This window comes from Formica exsecta, unplaced genomic scaffold, assembly GCF_003651465.1.
Source record: "Formica exsecta isolate Colony F162 unplaced genomic scaffold, ASM365146v1 scaffold192, whole genome shotgun sequence".
NCBI lineage: Eukaryota > Metazoa > Arthropoda > Insecta > Hymenoptera > Formicidae > Formica > Formica exsecta.
The window spans coordinates 974,617-989,684 of NW_021849218.1; the positions used below are offsets into that span (position 1 = coordinate 974,617).

A 15,068-nucleotide genomic window follows, 5' to 3' on the forward strand; every position below is an offset into this window, starting at 1 on the left:
GCGAGGAACAATGAGTCGTGAGTCGTCGGCGAATGGAGCATTTATACGCTCGCAATTTATCCGGGGGCGCGCAGTTTGCGCGAGGGATCGATCCTCGAGTGCGAAACAAAGCCGGTGCATGAGACAATCCCGGCATAGGAACCAAGAGGATCGATCGATTTGTGCCGTAGGATCGTTTTCGGTTCGTATCTCCTCCCCGGAGGGAAGGCGAGAGGGAACAAACTGCATGCTCGTGTAATTAGTCCCCCCACGTGAATCGCGAACACACGTCGAACAATCGCGCAGAAAGAGCCATTTATATAGCTTGTAACTATTCTCGAGTGCTTTTGGCGTTAAATTCAGCTCTGCTTTCGTGTCCTTTCAAGTTATTTATATATGATATATGTATATAAAGGGTTCGTATTCTCGTCACAAACTTGCGAAATTTAACCATCTAATTTCGAGCGATCTCGCGATGAATATACTCGGATATTCGTTATAAATAACGAATCTAAAAAAAAAAAAAAAAAAAAAAATGTCCGGACAGCGTTGAAAATTCGTTTCGCGCACGAGAGCGACGTAATTCGCATTTTCAGGTAAACGCGCGATGAACGACTTTACACAGAGCGTTTCTCTCTCCAGGAAACGAGAAAAGTAGATTAGACTCGGGCCGAATTGTGCGCGATTCTATTTGGCAAAGCGAAATGACAGAAGAGGCCCCGAAGTCTCTTTGTCGGAATTCGACGTACTAAATCGATACCGTATAGTCTATTCGCAATTGCAATTCCATGGATCCTTTTAGCGAGACAGAGTGCGAATCTCCGTTGGCCGGTTACGAGGAGCGCGTTCTCCTGGCGGACGATTTTCGCCGGAATAGAGGGAAGCTTGTCGAGGAGAGGATTCACGACGGAACCGTTTGGGCAACTATCCCTCCCCCGCACCCCCTTCCTTCCTCCTTTAACGACTGTGCTGCTCATTGTCGACATTGTCTTAACGGTTTTAAAACCCGAGCTCGTCCTTCCTCGCCGCGTATCCACAAAGGCTTTATAAAGCCTTCTCTCCTCGAGAAGCGTCTTTCATTCGTCTCGCGGCTTTTCCGAAGTTGGGAGATTATTTTCACGGGAGAGTAAAACAGCGCATTTGCGCGTCAATATCATCGTTGTTGTCTTCTCGTGAATCGGTTGTGAGTCTAATCGAATTTTTCTGGCTGATTCGACCGTAAACGGAATTAAGGAGGGGCTCCGTCGTGGTCCATCTATCACGTGGTATCTAATCACGATGTTCGTGGCTGTAGTCTCGGTACATATCGGTTTTTCACGTTATCGATACGTACGTGTCGATACCCTAAAGCCAGATTGATCAATACCAGTTTATACAACTTATCTCGGAAAGATAAACGAAAGGAAGAAGTCGAACAAGAAGAGATTCAACTGCCAACGTGATAGATTCGCACTTCCGTTAGATTTTTCTTTTTTTCTTTCAAAACAAAATGTTATTGGACAGTCTGGCTCCAAGATATCGAGATTCTAACTGACATTTACTAGATCTGCAAACGCACAAATATTCATGATACGGCCACGTGCGCTTCAATCTCGATACAAGTTACAAACGTCAATAGGTATTTCGGGTGCTATAACATTATCGTCGATCGGATAATGTTATTCGATATAATCGGTGATTAATATAGATCGGAATATTCTTACGCTACATTCGTCTATGTTATATGGTCCATCTCCACTTTAGAATCGTGTCGAATTTTTATGACAGAATTTTTACGAACAAGTGGAATCGATCTTTCATTAGCGCAAATTTAATCGCGGCCAATTTTCTAATATTTTCAGAATTAAATATCTCGTGTACGCGCGATTGCTTTGCTCGAAATAAGATCTCTGCTAAAATCGAGCTTACTCAAAATAAAGTAGCTCTCTCTCTCGAAGCTAATTTTATCAATTTGTTCCAATTTGCAGGATATATCGAAAATAACGATTAGTTTTAAATTCTCGTTACGAAAAATCGATCTCGGATATGCTAGAAAAGAATTTGTCATCAAAATTCTATGCACCGTTCGCTGTATCCGACGTCGAGGAATTCGCGAACTCTCAAGTTCTCCACGTTCGCTGTCGAAACGGGAAGAACATGTCGTGTGTGGAATGGGAACACCGCCGAATGGAACTCGGCGCGACGCATCGCTAAGTTAAAAAAAAAAGAAAAAGAGGAAGAGAGGGGTGGGGGACGGGAAAAGGGGATGGTAACGATAACAAAGCGCATGCCATGCGTTGTGGGCTAATATCTAGGAACCCAGGCATTTGCGAAGACAGACAATAAAAGGGACGTGAAAAGATACGGGTCGAAGACCTCGTCACATCGAGATCGATCGTCGATGTTTTTCGCGCGAGCCTCAAGGGAGGCGGTCAATTGCGTATGTATTGCGTGTGTATTGCGTATATATGTGTGTGTATTGTACGTGTATGTATGTGGCTACAGGCACTTGAGGTAAAAGAGACCGCCCGCGTTCCGGATACGACCAGGCCTTCGAGATCGAACCGCGCTCCTTTTGTAGTCTCTTATCCAGGGATCGAAACGGCATATAATTCCGCCGAGTTCAATTTTCGACACGAAAGGATACGGGAGAGTGTACTTTGCAATTTTAAGTTCATTGATCGGAATAATTATGATATATTTTGATAGATGAACGAACGAATGGAAGAAACTCAGCATTTGTAATAATCAATGAAAGCTATGACATTAAGTTCATTGATCGGAATAATTATGATATATTTTGATAGATGAACGAACGAATGGAAGAAACTCAGCATTTGTAATAATCAATGAAAGCTATGATTCTAAATGATTTTTAATCATTTTCTGATGCTGTTATTATTTTTTAAATTATTATTCATTATATAAAAAAAATACTGCAATGTATATTAAAATACTGTAATGTATATTACAAGATACTTAATTGCTATATTTAAATAAGCAATCTTTATCCAACTCTGCTCCAATTTTACTTCACGTTGGAAATAACATTTGTCTCTCGCATCGAAATTTGAACTCGTCGAAATTAGATCGCTCTCGATTCCTGTTCTCATCTCGCCCGAGAGATTAGTGATTAATCACGACAATGGTTTCTAGTGATACTTAGACGGCGGTAAGTGGCGGCTACTGTCGGTAGCGGCGGTTATGTAGAATACGTAAGAAAAAACTACGGCATAATAATAATAAATTTATAATTATATTATAAATGTAATGAGAGAATCATATAATCGTAATGATATCGCAACACACAGATCATGCGCACACTAAACACGTATCTCAAAACTAGTCAAGCAGAACTAATGACTGCACGAGCTTTCCCAGAAAGTAAAAATTAAACAAAATCAAAGGCAAGAGAGGAGAGAAAAATCATACGCAATCACACTGAAATCAATCCAACTGAAAAAATTAATTGCCAGTCTGCCAGTCGTGCGGAGTCGTTGTACGTGCGGACTCTCTCAAATTTTGACACGCGATTAATCCTAGAACTCGACTGTGGAGTCGAACACAGTTCCAATCCGAGAGTATTTATATAATTGCTTGCAATGAGATTACACACCACCCCAAATAAATATTATGAAGAAACGTTCTTCATAAGGAGGGAGAATATGACGTATGACATTTAATTTCTCTATATATAGAACAGCCCACATAAACGTTAATCAATTGTTATATTATAATAATTTGATGTATAATTTCATTGTTCTAAATAATATATAAAAAAAAAAACAGTTTTTTAACTCTCTAAAAAAAAAAAAAAAGAATTCTAAAATATAGCGCAATTTAAATAATTCGCTGTAAAAATGCAAATAAATTTTAGTTTTGCAGAATATATACAGCGATCTCTTGTCAAAGGTTTCGCGGCTCTACTATTTTAAGTTCGCGCTGTTAGATAGAGTCGGGAGTTCTAGAACTAACGGTTCCGGATCCCCCCGTGTGAAATTCTTTGGCTCGCGAAAGAATATCGTACGGATGCGAGTCGCGAATGTTGTCGATTCAAACAGGAAAATGTCTCTTCGCGCCTTGTCTGTCCAGGTATTCTTTGATAAAAACGGATTTTTCCCCCTCTCTATCGCAAAGGTCCACTAGCAAGGACCGTATAGTTCTTTCATCGCGTTTCTTATGCATTATACTCGATTAATCTTTTTTTCCCCCCGACAGCCTGATGGATCGGCGAGCTAGTTCAAGTACTCGAGTTTCCTTAATCGCTTTATTGTTCCTCTCCCTCTTCCTTCCATCGCGTTCTCCTTATCATCTCCTTAGAACGTTTATTATCAACTTCCTCTTCGAAAAAAGTCAGATCGCAAAAAGGACATGTGAAAAAAAGTTTCGTCTAAAATTATTATTCATAAATTACCCGACGTATATTAATTAATGCAAACTCAGTGAACGGTTCTGGTGCTCCGATTGCAGGCATTCAACGAGGTACAAGTATTACATTCGTATTCGCGTGTACGCGATTTACGAGTCGCCACGATTCTAATCGCGGCTGCTCGCCTCTTAATATCGACTTTTCTCTTTCGTTACCGAGCTTTGCGTGTGAATAGTTGGCAATTGAGGGCAGTAGCACTCTTATACCTGTCTCGCTACCTTATAGTCTCATGTTCATAGTCAGATATCTGTTCGATAAATTGTTTGCGCTCGAATCGACGTACGTATATATATGTAGATAGGGAAGCACATTCCTTTTTTTTTTAATTATCGCTATAATATAATCCCACATACAAAAGTTCGTAAATTGCAAGAATCTGACGACTGAACATCTCGTCAGTGACTTATAAACCTATAATATCTTAACTCTCGTTTAAGAATGTAGATAAATCTGAATATCTTTAATTATTAAAATAAAAATTATAACTGAGATACAATATACGTTATCGTTTTGGTCACGTGAGTTTTCTCGCACCACGATGAACAACAGGTGAGCGCACCCGCTACTTACAAGAGTTCACCCAAAGGAGTATACAGCCTTAGCACAATCCGGGGAAAAAAAAAAAAAAAAAAAAAATAAGAAGAAAACGTACCAGTACGTTTACACTAACACAGTGAGCGCATTTAACAAATAATAAGCATAAATATACACTTCGCTTCTCCTTTTCTCACGCGCTTCTCTCTTCTTATAAAACCCTACTTAAACGCTATTTTGGAATGTACCGGTGAGTCGATTTTTTTTCCCCCTCGGCTCTTCGTTGTTGTCGATCCTTTTATTACACTATAAGTGGGTATAAATGAACGACACACAATTGCGCGTGTATGTGTGTGTATGAATGTCGCGCGATTAACTTTCGCCGTCGTGTCTCGCGCGAATATCTTTTAAGCTTCGAGTATCCGTGAGATTCGCGTTGATTTTTCAGATCAGATTCGAACGAAACACGAGATTCGCAAGGAAATCACGAATGATTGTGTGTTATATTAATAGAGCGTGTGTATATATCTCTTTCTCTCTCTCTCTCTCTCTTTTTCTTTCTTTCTCATCCATCGTGGTGTCTCCCGCTTGTACTGTCGACGAATTCGCCTCGTCTTCGTTCACGCGTGCGTTTACGACGGTTCACGAGGATTAGCGCGAATGCGAGGAGTAAATATTCCTTACGACGACTCTAAATGGCTAGAGATAGAAGCATTACTGCTGCGGTAATGGTGGCCACGGCGATCTTGCAAGTATCACCAGCAGCAGATAATAATATGTAGTCCACAGTGTTGCCCGCAGATTCTGAATGGATAAAAAGGCTCTGTGTAAAAAAAATCTTTTCCGTCTTCCAGTCGAGAGAGAGTTTCGTCATCGCGTAAAAAAAAAAAAAAAAAAAAAAAAAAAAAAAAAAAAAAATTGAAACGTCTCTACACTATATGTTCCAAGTTAATAATCCATTATATAAAGTAAATTTAGAAGAATAATATTTTCTCGTTTATAATCTCGAAACTTTCATGCCTGAATATTTTTAAACAAAATATTACTTCAGTATTTGACAGCTGATCAGCTGTATGGGAAAAAAAAAAAAAAAAATAAATAAATAAAAATAAAAACATTGTAACGTCTCTACGAAACCCGTCGACGGTCATCGGGTAGGTTTTAGCTAGTTGATGTCTTGCGTAAGGGTCAAGGAATTTGAGGACTTCTTCAAATCCTATAACTTTGATTAACGCCAGAATGGCCGTGGGGTATTGTTACTCTCGCAGAAACATTCCATTTTTTTATGTATAAAAGATAAAGATTGTAACGTGCAAAAGTATAACACTATCTATCGAAATTGATATCTCGAATATTAATGTAAAAATGGTTTATATTCCTGTAAAACGTGCGTTTTATATAAAAAAAATAAAGACCATTATGTTTACTTTCGGATAAATTTCTATGAAAAATAATAATATATATTTTTGAAGGATAAAAGAGCAAGCAAACAAAATCATTTAGGCCTTTCTGGCGATAACAAGATCTTTTCGTCGTCAACAAAGAACCAATTAGAATTACTAGAGAAAAATAAAAAGTAATTTAACTGAATGAAAACATTTTAGGCGAGGAAAGGAGAGACCTCAAATTACCCTTTCCCATCTTCCTCGAATAAACAAAAATAGGGGCGACAAACTGACAAACGATTTAAAGATCGCGAAGAAAAAAAAATATCATTCGGTGCAGTAGCTTCGTGCACATATATAAATATATATTTCAAAGGGAATTATATATCTCGAGTAGAAATGATTAAGAGAAATATAGATACGTCATGGCAGTAATTACGTTGGATCGTAGGAACACAGAGAAATCAATTGGCGAAGGTGGTGACTTACCTCTGGTCGTCCTGAACTTGGCGGATCCGGGTTTGCTGTAGCCCATTATGTTGTGAGCTTGCAGCTCGACCCTGTAAAAGGTATCGGAGCTCAAGCCCTTCAGATACAGCCTCGTCCTACCCTGGCTCTTGACTTCCTGACAGGTATCGTCCAACATCTCCCATTCGCCCGAAACCCGTCTTATCTGGCAGTACTTGATCAGATACATGTCGATGGGCTCGCCATTGTCAGGCGGTGCGAGCCAACTGAGCTCGTACTGGTTATTGAACGCCGACTGCTCGTACTCGGAGCCAGGCGTAGTCAGGATCTTTGGCTGGTTTGGCACTGTCCTGCCGGGTGTGGTCTCGTGCTGCTCGCCACCCCAGTTACCCAGACCGACATCGTTCATCGCCGCGAAGCGGAAATCGTAAGGCGTCTGCGGCTTCAAGCCCTCGACGACGTATACAGAACCTGAAGTACGAGACATTGGTTCCGTCATTATAAAATAGTTATTTAGCACATAGATTACTCAACATTTATTAATTTTCTCATATTGTCCTCATGAATGAAACTAAAGTTCCATGTTCCTTATTAACTTATCATTTACATATATAAGAGCAAAAAGATTGTAACAAGTGTCTTCAGGCGTATCTGAATTATCTACCTCGTTAATTCAGATAAGATTAGTTATGTGAATTCATTAACGTATATCTGGAGAGGAGAAATTAAAATATCGATTCTCAAATCTCTCAAACTTTTTGATTTTAATTTAGTAGCCCATTAAAATTGAGAAAGATATATTTTACATTTTCCTCCTTCCCCAAAAAGAAACTTACCGACAGACCACGTCCTGTTTTTCGCATTTTGCCAGATCTGATTATTATCCTTGTACTGCACGCTGATGGTTTCGACGGGTAGATCCGGATGCATCGGTGGTATCAGATCGAATTTTATTGACGTGGCGGTGAGCTCGACTGTTTTGACGCTTACGAGCTCGGTGGGCTTCGTCGCCTCCTTCAGCTCGATTATGTGTTCTCGCGTGCCGTGGATATTCGCGGCGATGCACTTGTAGTTGGTGTAGTACCTCCGATCGGTCGGCCGTATCTGAAGAATGGAGGTCGGTCCGTCGCCAATCACCTGGATCGTGATATCGTCTTCGACTCTCCGGTCACCGTACATGGTCCAGCGTATCGTCGCGTTCGGTATGCTCTCGGCGACGCAAGTGAGGTTCACTGGCCGCTGTTCCCACGAGTAGATCGTAATGTTCGGCATGTTGCGGAAGGAGGGCGGGAACTCGACTGTCAGATGGCCGTTCTTGTAGGCGACGCCGCCGGCGTTCTTCGCCACGCATTCGTACAGACCGTCGTCGTTGGTGAGAGCGCTATGGATCGCCAGGACGCCGACCGTCTCGCCGGACACGTCGTCCGCTCTGTTCGTCATGATTATTCGATCGTCCTGCGGCTGAGCGCCCATCAGGTATTGCTTATTGAGTTTCTTGAAGGTCACCTCGGGAGGCGGCCGGCCGAAGGCCTTGCATATAATCTCTTTGTTCTTGCCCTCCACCACGGTCTTGTTCTGGAACTCCATGATCTTCGGTTTAACGATTACGTTCACCTGGATGTTGGTGGTGACTGTGCCGGCAAGATTTGTCGCGGTGCACTGGTATTCGCCCGCATCCTCGCGGTTCACATTGGTGATAGTGAGCACACCCGTGACCGGATCGACGCCAAAGCGATCGGCAATGGAGAGATTTTGCTGAGTGAGAGACTTGATCCATGTGAACGTTGGCGGCGGTTTGCCAGTGGCCTTGCACTCGATATTTGCATTCTCGCCCTCAGTGATATCTATCGGGCTCGAAATCTCCTCGATCGATGGTCGTGTGTGTACCTGTATAAGAATTATTAAACAAGATTATGCGGAGATTTATCAGAACACGCTTAAAGATATAAATAGGCACATAAATTCATCTAGATTTATTTTCGCATTTATTTAAATCCATACTAAATCTATTAATGTGCCTTAGATAAAATTATTAACAATAAATTGAATTTCAAAAAATGTATTAGCAAGTGCTGATAGCATAAAGGAAATAATAATACACAACAATTATAATCTTCGCAATGAAAAGCGTAAAAATAATAATTACTTGATTTGTAGAAATATTTATGCAATTTTCGTTTCTGATTCATGCAATTTTTTTTTCTTTTATTTGTACACGCTATTTAGTTAAAATATTAATTGTAATACCTCAACGCGGATAAGTCGCTCTTGCAATTCTCCTGTGGTCTGCACTGACGCACGACAAGTATATATGCCGTCATCGGATTCTTGTACATTATTGATCTTCAAGGAGTATGCGTTTATGACATAGCGATCGTTCGTCTTTATCAATTCCCCATTGTAAAGCCAATCGACTGAGGGCGAAGGCCTAGCGCGTACTCGACACATAATAGAAAAGTCCTCCCCGAGAATGGGATATTGATTTACCGGCGCGTCGTCCCACGTGATCGCAACTGTTGATAACAAATTAAGTTTTCTATTAAAAGAAAAAAAAAAAAAGCTATTCGATTAAACATCGTAGTCCTGTTTTCCCCGGAAGAAAAATGTGTATAGTGTTTCATTAAATTGAAATCTTTTTCTAACAAAAAAAAGCTATTTTTCATCGACTGTTAAAAATAACTAAATTATATTATCTAATACTTAATTTTTTTAATTGCCACCTTACCGGAAAGTTACACATAGCTTCCAATAGAATTTTAACCGAAAAATTTTGTTATCGTTTTTTTTATAGATTTTTATGAATATACTATATACGTTCTCCGCGGATCGTTTCTACCTTCGTGAAATTAATTAAGCGCTATTCGATATCACTGGGGATGCTTCGTATATCGGAATACAATTTATTTCTCTCGGAAATTAAAATTCTACCGCGCTTTTCTAATACCATACTTACTAATGGTATCGATCGTCACTGATTTGTTCAACGGCTGGTTTTGCGCATAAGTACCCTTGCAGGTGTACTTGCCAGCCTGCTCCTCCTGGAGAGAATTAAAGAACAGGGACAGACTATGATCCTGGTGCAGCTCGGTGTACATGGCAGGCTTGGAGTGACCCGTGTGCGTGCTGTGAAGAATAACGTCATGGTTTTCGGAAAAAAAATTCGCAAAATATCCATCTTAAACGACACACGAAGGGATCGATAACGATCACACCGAGTGGCGATATTAGCGATATCCTTCGTGGATGACGCGAGGATGACGTGTCAAGGAGATCTGGGATCGCATCCACGTGACCTCGTTTTATGCAATGTTGCATAGTAATATAGACGGTGCAACGTATCGGCGGATGATGTGAGCACAGGTGAGAGATATGATGTATTCAAGCAATTTCCATATAATATGCCGAGCGATGAGAGATGCCGGATGTAATATCGCGCGGGACATCGACGATGAAGGTTACGAATATGGATATTGCGGATTATGAAGGTGACACGAGATGACAGAGGCGCACGGCTCCTCCGCGGCACATTTCCGTCCTCATAGAGCGGAAAATTATTACAGCGCTTAAAATATGTCGAATAAGAAACATGAGAAGCACTGAACAACACGTGGCATCGAGAATGAGTAAATATTAATTTATCGTGAAGCAGCCGGAGTGTATTGTAATGATGATCGTGATGCGCGAATGCAAGACACGCAGGATGCAAGACATCGCGACGAGAAAGGAGACAGTGTGAGAAAGTCATTGGACATCGACGATGAAGGTTACGAATATGGATATTGCGGATTATGAAGGTGACACGAGATGACAGAGGCACGGCTGCTCCGCGGCACATTTCCGTCCTCATAGAGCGGAAAATTATTACAGCGCTTAAAATATGTCGAATAAGAAACATGAGAAGCACTGAACAACACGTGGCATCGAGAATGAGTAAATATTAATTTATCGTGAAGCAGCCGGAGTGTATTGTAATGATGATCGTGATGCGCGAATGCAAGACACGCAGGATGCAAGACATCGCGACGAGAAAGGAGACAGTGTGAGAAAGTCATTGGAGAAGATTGAATGGAGAAGACGGCACCGTCTCGTGACAGTCTGTCGATTATATACAAAGCGATTCAAAAGTCCCGACAGAAAATTCTTATCTCGATTATTCGCACTTTTTCATTCTAATGAATGGCACATGTGAGTTCTCTCCAGCTTCATCTATTCTCGAGGTATCAATTTTCGTAAACGAACTTGTAACAGACGCTATCGAGAACATAATTGAATGGTGATATTGCTCGAAACGAGACGATTTCGTCCGGAAATGTCACGCGCGGCACTCTTGACGACGAAGGTACTTAATTATGCAAATCGGGGGTTCGAGTAATCGTGCAAACACGCGACACGATGAATCAGTTACCGGGGTTAACGTTCGTTACATTATTTGATCGCTGGATTAAATACTTGCAGCGCGAGCGACCCGCGGTACATATATTAGCTATTAGCGATATTATGGACAGACTTGCACGAACAGTATAATGTACAAATGTTGCAAATGCTGTTTGAAATGGGATCTTTGTAGAACTGCGCCATCGCGGAGCTGCTTAATTGCCGTGTCCCAGAAAGTTCATATTTCATTTTTAATTCCTCGGGCTCGGGCGATTTAATCAAAAAGCTCGTTAACATAACGTGAAAAAGAATTAAAAATACTCTACAAATAATATTTCTTTTTTCTGCAGTTTTTTATAATTTCAGAAAAATCTTACTCTTTAAATTATAAAAGGGGGATTGTAAAAGAATTAATATAAGAAAAAAGGATTAAAATATTCGACAAATAAAATTTCTACAAGAGGCAAATAAACAGCAAAAAAATATTTTTTGTAAATAATTTTAAAAAGATTTTAATTTTCGATGATGAAAATTATAAAACGCGATTATAGAAAATTAAAAAAGAAATTTTATTTTGTTTTCATTCGAAACAAAGTCGGGAAGATTTTTCACAAAATCCGCATCGGAGAAAAGCACGATTGTTCCAGGTTACTCTATATACACGAACGAAAATTTCGTTCACCAACGAGTTTTTTTTTCTCCCCGGGCCAACGAGTTTTTCCGCTTCGAGCATTCAATAAGTCAGGTTCGAACCGTTCGAAACTTTTCCGAACGGCTTAACGAGCGATAGCCAGTTCGCGAACAGCGATGCGGCAATTAAGAGCTCCGTAAGCACCAGGCTGCGGAAAACATCGTGGCTGCATCGTGGGAAAATAATGGTGTCGAACACGGAGCGAAGTGATGGTATATGAGTGTATCGCAGAGAGATGAAAATAGAAGGCAGAAAACGAGCACTACGATATATGATTGCACGTTTAGATCTCCAATGAGTTTTTTATACTCGCCTTTCGATCGGCAAGACGACGAATCTGTGTTTGCGTTAAAGGAGTGACAGAAATTTCTCGAGTTAGTGTTATAAAGTACGCTTTTTTGTTTGCGCAAAAACGCAATGCAATATTCGTGTACCATTGAGTTAAATGCTTTTCTGTACTTTTTTAGTTAATAATTTTTACCTATAAAAACTATCGCGTCATTAATAAGAAACCACAAAGTTATCAAAAATACAGTTGTTATTATCTTTCAACATTTTAATCGCGTGATTAAAAGAATCTCTAAACTCATTACGACTTTCCATTAGATTTTCTTTCTCAAATAAAATAAAAAATTGTAGTATTCTAACAAAGTTTGACGTGAATATATATAAAATTTATTTAAATATATCGATTGATATGGCAGCAATTTGTACGCAAATATTAATAAAAAAAAAACAACAATTTAATTCATTAATCTTTTAATTATTCGTAAAGATTCCTCAGTAAAGAATGATTGCAGGATCGTTGCACCAACGGTGTGTTGTAGCTTACATCTCTTATTGATTGACCGTTATCTTTTCGAGAATCGATTACAATATAGATAGAGGAAAAAGCGCGCCGTTGGTGCAAGCGCTTCTGCGTCGTTTCGAAAATATCATTTATAAGCAAAAGAGAGCTGATATAATCGACTTACTTGAGAGACTCAATCACGCGATTCTGCGGATCGAGCCATTGCATGTCCTGGACGAGCTCCGGATTGTCCACCTTCGGTTTGCACGTGAGAAGGATGCTGGAGCCGATCGGCTTCGTCTGCATGTCGCCGCTTGGCAGGATCTCCAGGTGAGGATCTATCGCGTTCGCGAAAGCTGTAAAAGAGAAAAACCACCAACGGTCATTAGTCACCGAGAGCATGTGTGCGTTTGCGTGTTCAATAAGCGTAAAAGACGCCGGCGAAAAACACCGGTCTCGATGAGCGGCTAGATTGATTGCGCGTAATTCACCGATAATGATACGATTACAAGGCGTTTATTTTTGTAGACGTCGCGAACGCATAAATAACGTCCTTTAACGCAAAACAGTATGAAAACTGTGAGAACGAGCGCAGATGAGTAGAATATGATTACACACTTGCGAATCTCTTTCATTTTCAACGATGTTTATCCTAAGTGCCATGTCTGAACGTGTAATTTCTCATTTGCAATTAAAATACCGTTTTAAATTCTTTTGCAAGGGATCTTTGTAATTCATAGTTACACATACTTATCTTAAAATTTACTTATGTTATAATAAATATAAATTAATTTAAAAAATTAAATATTTAGTTTAATATATAAATTAAAATTTATTCTATTATTACAATTTAATTAAATTCTACTCTTAGCTATAAGAATAAATTATTGCATTTTTCAGTATATTATGATTTCACTTCATTCACGAAAAAAAAATGTATCCGCGCTTCTCGAAACAAAGAAAAAGTTTACCAAAACATTTTCACATTTCCAGATTTTCTTTTCGTGTCACAAACCCCATATTTTATCACATTAATTTAATTTAAATAAATTAAACAAAATTAATTTTTTTAAACCACAATCCAAGACGAGTAGATTAATCCGCGCAATTACGGCCTTACCCACGCGGGTGGGACGAGATGACACCGTCTCCGACGGAGACGGGGATGGCGGCGGCGCCGTCATCACGTAAATGCACAACACAGAGAGGCAGAGCGACGTCGTCTCGGCGCCCATGGTCGCTTCGCGTCGCATAACGCCTTCGGGGACGCTTTCGAGATGCGTGCGTGAACTATGACAACGGAATGCGAGCGTCGTCGGAATGCGTGTGATGGGCGCGCCCGACGTGGCGGCGCAACGGGCAGGCATAACAGGAAGCGAGAATTGAGCTAATTAATTGCGGTGAGCGAAAGTGCGGAATTGCCCCTAACTGGGAAACGCTCTCCGCGATCTCCTCTTCCTCTCGTCATCCGGACGCGAGCTGCATCAGCGTCGTAATGCAGAATAGATGTGCACGCTCGCGTTCACAGCTCTCTGTGCCAATTCGGCGAGCTCATTAGCTCGTTAACTTGGCGTACGTAAAGCCCTACCGGCGGCCTCTACCTGACGAATGGAAATAACGGCCACAACGTGGGGAATCATAATCGAATTTACGACGAGCCAGCTGCAACGGGCAACTATTCGTTTAAGTACGCGAGAGTTTCTCGTAACACGTGGAAAAAGCGTCGATTTACGATTGGATACGGTTAATTACGGGACTTTAATGCGCGATAAATATCTATCAATTGCGACTAACGATCGTCCAATTTTTCGTTTCACATCCTGATTAAGCAAAGCGATAACGGAATCGCATTCACGTCGTCAGCTGATCGCCGCTTCCCGCCGCCAGCGATTGTCAAATTCTGACAGCGCGCGAGCTGTCTCGACAATACGCGGGAGAAAAATCGAACGGCCAGTGAAAGAACGGAAAAAAAAATCTCGATTCGAGCGCACAATATGATGGGGGAGCCGTGTAATCGAAACACGGAGGCCAGCACAGTTCGCCTAAATAATTCTTTTTTCTTTCCACTCGCGCGCGGTACACGCGATGTAACAGTTGATCTCGCAAATATTGAAACTGCGGTGGATACTGCGAGAATAATTGAATACGGATTTAAAAAGCCGGGCTCTCGCGAGAGTAGACCGGTTTTGCGCTGACGCCGTGCTGCTGGCGCGAGCGAATTGCGTCCGACCCGTATAATCGACAATGGCACGAGAATTGATACCGCCACAATTTGCCGGCCGGAAAAAGTCAGCCTCTCGTTCTCTCGAAAGGCTTCTATATGCTTCTATATGCGCGCGAACCGCTATTAGTGAATATTACGAGAGTGACGTCAACAGAGACGAGTGGTATATTCCTGCGAAATTTATATAAAGATTTGTCGTAATTTACGTGACATCA

At 40.8% G+C, this 15,068-nt stretch overlaps 1 protein-coding gene across 5 annotated transcripts in view; it reads right to left on the minus strand.

The window, feature by feature from the left end:
- LOC115234000 (fasciclin-2) overlaps window positions 1-15,068 on the minus strand; it is a 102,701-nt gene that overhangs the window by 8,210 nt on the left and 79,423 nt on the right. For 2 of the 5 annotated variants that reach the window (XM_029804682.1, XM_029804680.1), the window contains exons 2-7: window positions 12,814-12,985; window positions 12,153-12,176; window positions 9,728-9,897; window positions 9,022-9,287; window positions 7,611-8,661; window positions 6,796-7,245 (exon numbers count right to left, since the gene is read on the minus strand). In XM_029804682.1, coding sequence (XP_029660542.1) covers window positions 6,796-7,245; window positions 7,611-8,661; window positions 9,022-9,287; window positions 9,728-9,897; window positions 12,153-12,176; window positions 12,814-12,985 — 2,133 coding nt within the window. Of the gene's footprint in view, window positions 1-3,551; window positions 5,726-6,795; window positions 7,246-7,610; window positions 8,662-9,021; window positions 9,288-9,727; window positions 9,898-12,152; window positions 12,177-12,813; window positions 12,986-15,068 lie in introns of those variants that run through there. The other 3 variants (XM_029804683.1, XM_029804684.1, XM_029804681.1) reach the window with 3 other exon arrangements.